The sequence below is a fragment of the Melopsittacus undulatus genome, chromosome Z (assembly GCF_012275295.1).
Source record: "Melopsittacus undulatus isolate bMelUnd1 chromosome Z, bMelUnd1.mat.Z, whole genome shotgun sequence".
In the NCBI taxonomy this organism is placed as follows: Eukaryota; Metazoa; Chordata; class Aves; order Psittaciformes; family Psittaculidae; genus Melopsittacus; species Melopsittacus undulatus.
The window spans coordinates 30,020,823-30,033,348 of record NC_047557.1 but is presented as its reverse complement, the minus strand read 5'-3'; the positions used below and the strand labels follow the sequence as shown (position 1 = coordinate 30,033,348).

The 12,526-nt window shown below is 38.8% G+C and overlaps 1 protein-coding gene across 1 annotated transcript in view; it reads left to right on the top strand.

Moving 5' to 3' along the window:
• GLDC (glycine decarboxylase) overlaps positions 1-11,604 on the top strand; it is a 42,606-nt gene extending 31,002 nt beyond the window's left edge. Inside the window, exons 18-26 of the mRNA XM_034072717.1 lie at positions 2,520-2,645; positions 3,510-3,659; positions 4,079-4,191; positions 4,788-4,929; positions 6,604-6,715; positions 7,989-8,084; positions 9,163-9,335; positions 9,999-10,079; positions 10,975-11,604. Of these exons, the coding sequence (XP_033928608.1) occupies positions 2,520-2,645; positions 3,510-3,659; positions 4,079-4,191; positions 4,788-4,929; positions 6,604-6,715; positions 7,989-8,084; positions 9,163-9,335; positions 9,999-10,079; positions 10,975-11,118 (1,137 nt within the window). The 3' untranslated portion in view covers positions 11,119-11,604. The remainder of the gene's footprint in view (positions 1-2,519; positions 2,646-3,509; positions 3,660-4,078; positions 4,192-4,787; positions 4,930-6,603; positions 6,716-7,988; positions 8,085-9,162; positions 9,336-9,998; positions 10,080-10,974) is intronic.
• The last annotated feature ends 922 nt before the right edge of the window (positions 11,605-12,526 follow it).

The window sequence follows — 12,526 nt, the reverse complement described above, 5'->3', positions numbered from 1 at the left end:
ACCGTTGGAAGTGGAAGGTCCCTCCTGGCTGTGAGTGAGTGAGGTTCATGGAGGGGACACAAGCAGTAAGGCTGGAAGTGGAGCAGGAGGAGCAAGCCTGGGGCTTGGCTCATGGCTGAGCTGGATAACAGGAGGTTGGTTAAACAGGTTCTGCTGAGAGGAAGGAATTGGGAATTTCCCTTTGGGTTTGGTCATGTTGAGAGGAAGAGACTATGGGCTGCTCTTGTGGCAGCGCTGGAGGAGAGGGGCTTGGATGTATTGGGCTATGGGGCTGAGACCTCATCCCTGTGTCAAGCTGTGCAGCACTGCCTGCAAACCGGCCATGGAGCCAAGCTGCTGGTGAGCCCTTGGCTTCCTTGGTGCCCCTTCGCCATAGACAGTGCAGAAGCATCTTATCAGTGCCCAGCCAGTGCCACCAGCATCCTTGCCACACTGGGCAGGACCGGGAGATGAACTGTGCTTGGCTTGAGTGTTTCAGAGCCTGCGAGCAACTTTCAGGCTGCAAATATTCCTTTCCAGCCCTAAGGCTGCCACAGAGATGTAGAGTTCTACACAACAAGCTGTCGAAGCCGTCAAGGGAGAAGGCAAGTTCAGCCGGTTTGCAGAAGCTGGCCCAAGAGACTGTTCAGCCCCAGCTGAACAAAGAAAGCAGCCAGTAGTCTGTGTCAGTACTGACTCATGGATGGTGACAAATGCCCTGTGAGCATGGCTTAATTGGTAGAAAGAGACCATCTGGCAGCACAGAAGTACACTCATCTGGACTGCTCAATGGTAGCGAGAAATTGCTGCTAAGGTAAAAAGCATTACTGTAAAGATGTATGTCTTACAGACGCCCACAAGCCCACTGAGGAACACCAAAACAACTGGCAGGTAGACCAGGCTGCCAGAATTGGAGTGACTCAGGTAGGCATGGGCTGGGATCTTAGGGATGAGTTACTCATAGCTCAGTGGGCCTATGAAATATCAGAACATTTAGGGAGAAACCTAAAATGTACAGATGGGCTTGTGATCAAGGGGTGGACCACACAGGCTACTTGTAAACGTGAAACACTGATTCAAATCTTCAGTGAGATGGACCTTGGCCCACATGTCCATGCCTAAAAAGAAAATAAGCAGTGACAGATTTTTGCTTTTTCAAGGCAGTTTGACACTCCTTCCAGCTTTTCTAGTTACAAAGAGAACAGGAACTGATTACTGAAAATTTAGGCTGCTTATAGTATCACTTGGTTTCCAGTATAGCCACTCCTGACACAAGAAAGAGACAAGCCTCTTGAATACTGATATACTTTGGCAGCTACTCATAGACGTGTCTAAGTTCATGCAGTTCTTTTCCATTCAAACTTTCAAATACATTTCTTTAGGATATGCAGAGATAACCTTGCTTCACAAGGGCCACAAAAACTGTAAATGGATAATCCAAATCAGTTCTGTTTCATTGAGAAACATCTTCAGTTGGTAACACTGGAGTCTAAAGGCTTGATTTCTCATCTATACTATCTGAAACTTTGACCTGAAGGAGTCATCTGTACCATTTTAAACTGACAAAAGAAGGTTCTTGTAAACCTAACAGGTGATACAACTGTAGTTTACCCCAAAGGGGAATGAATCATTACTACATTTAATAGAATTCAGAATTTTATTTTCTTTTTTAAAAGAAATATTCATTTTCATTTAATGGCAGGCAGTTATAGCTGAAAAATCTAAAACTGGTATTGTCCATTTTGGTGCTTTCTGAACAATCTATAATGCCTAGAAGAGTTTAGATGTCCAGCAGGATTTAGGCATAAGTTTAATTGGAAGTGAAATAGGTTGAAACATGTAGATGTGAAATGTTGGTGGTAGCAAGTTTAATTTTGGTGAGATGATTACAATGTAAGAACAGCCGGATTAGCCCAGACCAAAATCAAACCAGTAAAGCATCAGACCAGCACTCTTGCAATCGACCTCGTTGAGATTTGGTGCCCTCTCGTGGAAAACAAGTCTGTAAGCAACTGTTTGAAACACTTTGTTTTGATAGAATACAGAAGAAAATGCTTTGGAAATCACTGAAGATGTAGTGGAAAGTTGGAATTACAGTTTTTCCTTTCAAGTCATTGTACGTCTGAAGACTGATTACAGAAAATAAAGAAAGAATATTTTTTTCTTTCATTTTGTTAAAAAGAGACTATTAAGAAAAGAAAAAAAAAGTATGAAAAAGGTGTGAGAGAAAAGGTTTCTAAATGTGAGTATCTGAGTAATGTTCTGGAACTGCAGCCCTAAATCTGATTTATGCAGTGTATTAAAAATCTACATTCCTTGTGAGTCTTTAGATTCTGATACCTGAATGGATTTTCTTTGAAGAAAACTGAGATGCAACCTTCAGGATAAGTGGCAATTTGTCAGGAAACATGCCCGCAGGATCCTTTTTTGAAAACTTTGATAATGAGCTGTAGCTGTGCATAGACCACAATGCTTTACGATTTTTTAACTAGTTATACTGTATCCCCTGCTTCTTTTTTTTTGCTTTTTTCCTTTCTAAGGTTTGCCTTATTCCTAAATCTGCTCATGGCACAAATCCAGCAAGTGCACAAATGGCAGGGATGAAGATTCAGCCAATCGAAGTGGATAAAAATGGGAGCATTGATATCTCCCACTTAAAAGCAATGGTGAGTATTTCATTATCTTTAATTGTCAAGGCAGGAACACTCCTTCTCCTCTACAGGTAATAGCACTGGCAGCTGAATCAGTTTCCTCTGAGAGAAAATAGAGCAGTAATAGTGAATGCATGTTTCTTTCCTTTTTTTCGCTCAGACACTAGCCATGTGACATTCATTTGATTTCCTTTAATTCGAGGATCTTTGGTGCTGGAGTGGCTGAGAGAGGCTTTCTACATAATAGGCTCTTTTATAGCAAACCTTTTTGGTCTCCATCTAGTATTTGAAATGAATGAAGCATATTCATGAGTGGAGCATTTGAAACAGTCCTTTATCCTTTGCATGGTGAAGTTCTAGCCCACCTCTGCTGGGGAAGGTGTTGCTAGGCAACTTTTTTCATTTTTTTGGAGCAGATTGCATGCAGGTGAATCTTGGGAATCCAAGGGGTTAGCAGGACACATTTCCAAAAATACACATTTGAGCAGGGGTTTATGGCAGTCATAAAACTGTATTGCTGAAACTAGGGGAATGGTCATTCAATCATATTACCTTGAAGGCCAGATGTTTCACTTGGCTTCTCTTAATGTTCCAGAAGTGACTATTTCACATACATGTTTTAATACCATTTGAAGTTCTCATTTATTAAGAAATATTTTTCTACCATAGGTATTGCTGAAGGAAATGGTCCAGTATCTTTTGATATCAATTAGCTATCAATTGATATCTAATATCAATTAGATACTTTGACTACCTGCCAATAGACTTGCTTCTCACCTGTCAAATACTTGATCACCTTAATCTGATGTTTTTGTGGAAATCTTAAGAAGCTTTAAGAGCCTCAGTGACCTTTTTTCCCCTCTTTCTCCCTGCCACCAGGTGGACAAGCACAAAGAGAACTTGGCAGCCATCATGATCACATACCCTTCCACCAATGGTGTGTTTGAAGAGCAGATTGGAGATGTGTGTGACCTGATTCACAAGCATGGAGGACAGGTTTACTTAGATGGAGCAAATATGAATGCCCAGGTACAAAATCTCCTAGGGAAATTTATTGCAACTGGGAGTGTACATATCCTTGGAAAAAAATAGCACAGCAGTGCACAGTTCAGACCATAAGTGGAGGAGGAGGTGAGGTTTCCAAGAACAGTAATAAAAATTAGATAGTGAAAACAATTCTCTTTCATCTGATTTTGCCCTGAAATTTGCTGTAAGATATATGAGTTGTTCTCTGAATTTGGCTTAGTATGCCTTATATTTGTTGAAGACATTCTTTACAGACATGAATAAGAATTCCTAAAGCAAAAAACTGTTTGCATCAATTCTTGTTCTGATGTATCTTGTTAAATACAAATACACCTACTAAACTTTTTTTTTTTTTTTTTAAGTAATGGGTCTTGAAATGGCAGAAGTAAAGAATATTTTGAAATAGAGTATTCCCTTCACAGGTGGGGCTATGTCGTCCTGGAGATTATGGCTCTGATGTCTCTCACTTAAATCTTCACAAAACATTTTGCATTCCCCATGGAGGAGGAGGACCTGGAATGGGGCCAATTGGAGTGTGGGTATCTCTCTATTAGCCTTTAAAATCCCTTAATGTGTCTTGGTTGGCAGTTCACTTACGTGAAGAGCTGTGAATGTAAGAGGTGTACTGTTTGTAAACTTTGGTCCTTCTCCAGGATAGTCATGTGCTGATCTCATGAATGGTGGTGTTCATGTGTATTTTCAAATCCTGACTTCCATGTTGGGTCTTTAGTGTATACAGTAGACCTTCCTCAGTCGTCTGTTTTCTGGGTAAATGCAGAAGGGATCTGTGGGCTTTGAGCTGTGATATTGCACATAGTCCAAACTGCAGAAGTGGTACATTGGTGCTGTGAATCTGTCATACAGAGTAATCATAATCCTTCAAATGAAAATAATCTTAGTCTTAAAAAAAAATGAAATACTTGCATGAATATCTTGTGGTAAGTTGAAAACTGAGTGTCATTCTCCATTGTCACCAGTTATGATAAGAAATGAAGAAGACATAGACCAGACTTCCTGAAAGACTGTGTTTGGAAGGAAGGTGAAGAAAAGCTATTGCTGAAACCAGCCAGAAATTGTACCACAGGAATACACATTTAAGTTCTAAAATCAATATTTTTTTTGTTGTTTTAGGAAGAAACATTTGGCTCCCTACTTGCCTACCCACCCTGTCATCAATACACAGCTGGATAAGGATGCATGTCCTTTGGGTACTGTCAGTGCAGCACCTTGGGGTTCCAGTGCTATACTGCCAATCTCCTGGGTGTATATCAAGGTGTGTAAACTTTTATAAGGATTGTCATCTGAGGGTCTGTTTCTGTTTCAGCAACTCTGAGAACCACTGGAGCCACAGAACAGGTTTAAGAGCAAGCTGTCCTGAGATTTGGACAGACTGAAGTGTATGGCACAGTCATAAGTCACTTACATCCTTTGAACCCGTTTTCCTGTAAGACAATGAAACAATCTGTTCCATTAGGAAATGATAGGAAAGGATGAAGGACAACTACTGTATCTATGCAGACTGCTTAATTCTTCTGTCTCCTGTCTGTAATAGTTTTTGAGACAAACGGGCACAAAGCACAAAGCTACAATCAGGCTTGCCTCTCCATCGTCTCTGACATCAAAGTATTTGTGTTTAAAAGCTGCTTGGTAATCACTGTTCTTCCAGGAGTGTTTCTGGTTGTACACTGCAGTATTGTTATACTTCACCTGTATGTAACATTTAATTTCCCAAAATCTGTTTAGTAAGAACTTGAATTCCAGGGGATTTTACTGTATTTGAAAACTGAACTTAGTTTTGGTTTTAGATGTGCAGCAACTTGATCATGATCTATTGTGATTTTTTAATGCCTTGCAGTTTACTGATAAGCCTGCAAATATTTAGTTGCAAATACGGCATTATTTAGCCAACTGAGATTAATGTAGATTCAAATTCTGTTTGAGGAGAGGGTGTGCTGGAACTCTGAACAACATTTAAAGCTTTTAGCAAGAGAAAGATTTGGAATGGTGAACCATGGAATGGAATGCTAGGGGCAATGTCATTCAGAGTACCCTGCAGCTAGTTTGATACTCTTACCATGGAAACTTCTGCTCCCACGGAAACCAGCTCTTCTGGAATTTTAAATGAGCAAAAATATGTGCTGGTTCAGCTACCATGGTAGCATTTCAGCTGTGGGTAAAAATCACTTCTGACTGTAATCTGTTTCCTATTATAGAATGTTTAAACAGTAGGAAATCTTTTAAGGGAAGCTGTTTCTTCACAGTGCAAAGTGCCACCTGTTTACACTCTCCCATCTAATGTGACTACCTTTAAGGCTGTTTTGTCTTTCTGCTTTGCCAACTTTGACTTCCTTGTGTAACATTAAGAAATTCAATCACAGCTGAATACCAGCACTGCTCTTTTATGTGTTTTAACACAGAAGTAAGCACATCTGTGTTCATTTAGCTCTGGTCTTTGTTAATGCACAGTATCACCCATAATATGACATCAGCCAGCAGAGTTTGTGTTGCTGGGGTAACCGTAGCAGCACACACAGCTTTTTGAGCAGCTCTATGGATACTCTTTCCCTGGGATGGTGACAGGCAGCATGTGCGGTTCTTAAAAGTGTGCTGATTACATTCTTGAGTTCTGCTCACTCTATTCAGTTCAGAGCTTCTCAGTTTGAGGAAAGGTTTGTGTTGTTCACTTGTTGACTTTAGGTAAAACCTCTTACGCAGTGAGCAGTCTCATAAGCTATGTATATTAAAGTTGCTCTCAAGTAATGCCTAGTGCTTTTCTGTGAGTGTAGTGTTGAAAATGTAATAGCATACTGTAATAGCAGCATGACTGCCGTAAACTAGGCAGATGCATTAAAGTGCTGTTGTTTGTCATGCTTGCCAGCACAAGAACACAATTAGATTGCTTGGGCATTTTTTTCTTGTATGTTTCTTCATGTTATTCCTCTTTCAGACAATGGGAGCAAAGGGTCTAAAACATGCTTCTGAGATTGCTATACTGAATGCAAATTACATGGCAAAGAGACTAGAGAAGCACTACAAAATCCTTTTCAGAGGAGCAAGAGGCAAGTATTTGTTTTCTTCTACAAAGCTGACTTTTTTCCCTAGAGTAGAAGTTGGCTTGCAGTATGGTTCTTATTTAATGCTACATGACAGCTGCATCTCAGACTTCTCTTGATGTTTACAAGAAAAATAACCTACCACAATGATCTGTGAAGATACTGCAACGAAACTGAGACAGCTGTAAGTAGAAGAATAAATGCTTGTTTGTAATTAGATGAAATGATGACAAGAGATGGAGTAAACTTTGGTATCAAACTGTTCTCCTTGAAGTTCAGTGGCAAATTAATGTATAGTAGAAAAAGGAGAAGCAACTAAATTGAGACCTCCAAATCTCCTACAACCAATGGCACAGCAATTTAAGAACTGGAAGCAGGTTTTGGACTTGTACTTTCCCTTGCATGCTTTCTCTGGAAAAAAAAAAAAAAAAAAAAAAAAACCAACAAAAACCACCCAAATTTCCTTCATTTCTCATCCTTATTCTCCCTTGTGAGACAGGGGAGACTCGCCTTGGCAATGCAAAATACATTATCTAAATTCTAGTTCCCTACTGTGGCTCTATGGTCTGGCAGAAGGACAGAAGTAATGAATAAGAGGTGAAAGAATCACCTGTCATAATATAACTGTCAGAGGATGCTATTTTGCTTGTTCTTCACCAAAGGACATTGGACTACAGTATGTATGCTCCTCAAAATATGTGTCTTACATTTATTGGAGTACACCTTGGCTAAACTTGCAGGTTGAATTTTAAGAGAAAATACTATATCCTCACAGAAGTGAATGGAAGTTGCAAATTTTGAAAGGTTCAGCAATGAAGTAAACAAGGTTTTCCAGGATCATGGATAAAAATTTAGATAAATTCTGCCCTTAGTCTCTCTAGAACACCCAATTTGAGCTTTTCTCTTTCATATCATGATAGCAACTATCTTGTACACGGCTAATTCAGAATAGCCTAAGACCCAAATGGTATTGGGCCACTGATAAATCCATTTATTTTCAGAGTACTTGTAAACTAGAGGAGTTACTTCAACCACCCTTTCCTAGTTCTGATCTTGGAAATTAGGCCTTTTCTTAATGTGCCATGGATTCAGAGGGCCAGTCTTCAATTACTGAGTTGTGTATCTCTTACCTGGCAATTTCTCAGGTTGGAGTTCTTTCCCAAGTGGGTATTTTTTGTCTGTTTGCCATGTTCTCCACCAAACCAATCAGAAAAGACTGCCAGGAAGATCCCATTATACTCCTAGTGAGTAAAAACAGTGTACACTTTTTCATTTACAGGTTATGTAGCCCATGAATTCATTTTGGATACAAGACCTTTCAAAAAAACGGCAAACATTGAAGCTGTAGATCTTGCGAAGAGACTTCAAGATTATGGTAAGCTTAAAGAAACATTCAAGTCATGCTTATGGATGGTGAATCTGTCAACGACCAGCTCAAGTCTGCTCATGTTTGTTAACATATTGGAGAGATGTTGGAATCAACCGAGTTGTAGTAGCTACTAAGAATCTGCAGTTACCTCCTCAGTTTTATAAACTGCCCCTTCAGATTTGCAATTGCATGACTTAACCACTGGTGGAAGTGGGTTGGAGCCAGAAGCTTAGTAAGATTCCAACAACAAAAAAGAAATACTTTTGAAGTAGGATGATAGGATTTAAATGCTTCCATCCTGATACAGTTTAGGCAGTTTTGTACACGTTCTGCAGAATCTGACTGTGGCTACTCTTTGGCTGCCATTCAAGAGGTCCCATTGAACTGCTTGATCCTATGCAACTGTGCCGCTAATGAATATTCATCAAAACTGTTAAAACCCTGACCAGTAATACCTCTCCAGTGAAATAATATAAAGTCCACTTGTGACACCCATCCCGCTCTTGTTAACTGGCTGCTATGGCCTTAAATAGTATGCACCACTTCAAATGGACTTTTCAGTAGGTATGGAGGTGAGTTACATGGATCAGTTTCATGAAGTCCATCCTCTGCAGCCAGAAGAGAAGTGTCATGAGGCTGTAATTAGCAGTAGTGCATGATGGGAACCACGAGAGACCACCTGATCTTTTTACCTTGTTCACCAGTGCAGAAATCTATACCCATCTCACTTTGCCATTCAGCCTGTCATAAGAAGGTAAAGTGACAAAGCACTTCTACTGAAGTGAGCAGCAGGAACAGACACAGCACAGGAGAGAAAAAATATACTTTGGGATGAAAAGTAAAAAAAAGCAAGCTTCATTAAACCAGTGGTAGCTCAATTGTAAATAATACAATGGCAATACCCTTCAATGTTAAAAACAAAGATACTCAAAAAGTCTGCTTTACCTTTACAGTATACACTGCCAACACCACCAATGAGTTCAATCCTGTAAAGGTTATAAACGGTTGAATTTGCAAATCAATTGATACGTAATGTATATATTAACTCGTAACCTATTGTCAGTGACTATTTCTTCTTTATAAGGTTTTCATGCTCCGACCATGTCCTGGCCAGTGGCAGGGACACTTATGATTGAACCGACAGAGTCTGAAGACAAGGCAGAGCTGGACAGATTTTGTGATGCAATGATCAATATACGTCAGGAAATTGCTGAAATAGAGGAGGGCAGGATGGACCCCCAAATTAACCCACTAAAGGTAAGATGGCAGGTAGAGCAAGTTACCAGCATCAGCTTAACCCTTGAGACTTATCATGAGACTACATGAACGTGCTCTGAACTTCTTGAAATTTGATTTTTTCCGAAACCTTAAACTTTTTCCAAAATCTGTTTTTTTACTTTTTTAAGACAGAAATCTGCCCTTTGCTGACAGAGCAGAGAAAGTTATTTACAGAAACACATGATCTATCATTTTTGAGGCAATCTCAAAGTAATAAAAGGAGAAATGGGCTATTTTATCTGCTTTAGAGGGGAAATCGAATGACCTTAAAATTTAACAGTTAAATACAGATTTGATGACTTATTTTAGCAACTGCCACACAAAATTGTTATAGGCTCAACTTCTGTTCAACTCGCATGATGCTGTCATCATAATGTTCTTTAAATACTGAGGGGATTTACTGAAATCCTGGAAACATATTCAAACCTTGGGTAGTATAGTATCTTCAGGCAAAACAAAATCCAGATACTGACTTGCTCCTGTTTGAAAACTGCCTTTTTTCACCAGAAGAATTGTATTCTCAAGAGACTAACTAGACACTAATAATTTATATGTAGTAATGTGATCTTGAAGGAGGGTTCACCCTGATACATTGAACTGAATTCAGTAATTTCATGTACTAACATGTCCTTTTGCTTGTAGATGTCACCACATACTCTGAACTGTGTCACTTCTTCCAAGTGGGATCGTCCTTATTCCAGAGAAGTGGCAGCATTCCCATTGGTGAGTAAGTAAGGGGATCCTAGTGTGCAGTAATTAATAAATGTCCTTTCTGCTCTGTGGTTTTTTGGTCAGTTGGAGATGAAATAATCTGGTAAGAATAAAACTTCAGAATCATTTTTACTGTTGCCCATTTTTTTATGTGTACGAGTTCTACAGTAGTTCCATTGGTTCTGTTTTTCAAGACAAGAAAAAAAAACCTTAAAACATAGTCTCTACATACGAAATGCAAACTTGGATTTCTAAATCCCAGCACTTGAATACTGGATATTCTTATTGGAAACATCCCATTCAGATCTGACATATTGCACCAGGGGCTCCCAAAACCGACTCCCATCTTCTGAGATGTAAAACTCTGCCCTGAAGAACTTCGATGAGGGTTTGATGAGATGCACAGTCACCATGGAACAAGCCACACCGGTGTGAATCTGCTGCAAATAAGGATCAAATTGGAACTGGATACATGGGACTTCTTCAGAGCACAAAGAGGAAGACTTTAACTGCACCTGTGAAGTTTGCCACCTGGATTTCTATACTATAACTATACTGAACAGCACAGCCTCCTCCACTTTTCCCTAGTACCTGTCTGTAAGCCAGTTATTCAAATGGTCATTTTTTATTTATTTATTTTTTTAATCCCATAACAGTTGTTTCTTTGCAAGCATTTGTTAGAGGACATGGTTACACCTTTTTAAAAGTCTAAATATTCTTTTGACTCCTAACTCTCTTATACATGCTTGTTAACTTTCAGGGACTGCAAACAGATATCAAGTACGACTTCACTTGAAAAATGCGCTTTCCCAGCAAGTGTAATTTTTGAAACTTCTAATATCTACTACAATTACATAGACTGCCTTGGTAGAAAAATTAAAATGGTTGTTTTTTCTCCTGTACTTAGCCATTTGTGAAGCCTGAAAGCAAGTTTTGGCCTACAATTGCTCGCATTGATGACATATATGGAGATCAGCATCTGGTTTGTACCTGCCCACCAATGGAAGCTTACGAATCTCCCTTTTCTGAACAGAAGAGAGCATCTTCTTAAGACTTTTTTCAGCTGCTTGGATTTCTGAGTCCATCAGGATGGCCTTTACCTCCCACATCTGACAGGGGATTTATATACTGTGTATATTTTGGATAATCACCACGTTTGTTAATTGAATCACTGCTCAGTTAAAATGTAAATACAGTCAATATGCTAGGTGTAAACAGAATTTGATTGTTCCACAGCAGGTGAATATTAAGTTGCTTCAATTCAGCATTTTGTCTTTTTTGTGCTAAAGTTTTAATAATTAACACCCAAACTGCAAACTGGCATAGAAAGTATGGTTAGAAAAGTAGAAAATACACAGATGCATAGGCAATAATACTGAATATTAACTGTGGGAGTAATTGTTTATATTTTGTAAAAAAAGATGAAGTAGATTGTTTAATATACTTCACATATTATTACTAGCATTGCTAGTATCAATATTTCATGCTTTTTTTTTTACCTACCAATGTTAGTACTCTAATAAAACTGGTCAGAATTTTAACTGCTGTCATCTTCTGGATTTTACATTTTCACCTGGGTTTATCCAACAGAGCAGTATGAAACGATGAAGCTTTATTTCTGGTTTGTCAGAACTGCCACAGCAGTAACCTCTTCTACACAAAGCGAAATACAAATAGATGCTTTTTTTTTTCCTTAATGAGCTAGAATGATCACTTTTACTGAGCAGTAACAAATAATGTTTTTCTATGTTACCTCAGTTTTTCCTTTGTCCTGGGTTCAGCAGTCAAGGCTGCTACAGAGTATGTGTGAGCCCACAAATAGTGATGTCAGGCTGGGGTTTTTCCTTAATTAACAATACTTTTTCCATTGAGAAATGAGTTAAGGAATATAAAGCCTCACCTCTGAAAAACAAGCAGCCCACTAATCTGAAAAAAAAAAACCTGTAAACTGTTACGTTTTAAGTAAATGGATAGTATTAAAAACAAAATTAGCAACTTTTCTGAATCATAAAATATTTAATAAGGTATATTTGGGGGGGATATATTGTATATAAAATTTCAGATCACAATATGAAGCGATTTGAACCCTCTCCAAGCTAGCACTGCCTTCAATGCCATGTAGATGTATTGCCACTGATACAAGACCTACTAAAAGCATACATTGTAACTAATACAGAAGTGGCCTTTTTATATGAACTAGTTTTTACACAACTAGAGTGTCTTGAATACCCTCTTTAAGTGCAAAAAACACAGATCACCTTACACTAATGCAGCAACAATGCATTCATATTGTTCTCATTAGTCATTAGTAGTCAACTTGCGTAAGATACAAGAAAAGCACAATGAAGCTCACAAAAATAGACTAAAAATCAGCCTGTTCTTGCAAAAAAATACAGCATAATAGAAGAAAAAGACAAAAAGGATTATGCACACCACAGAATTTGCTGTTCTTTAATCCA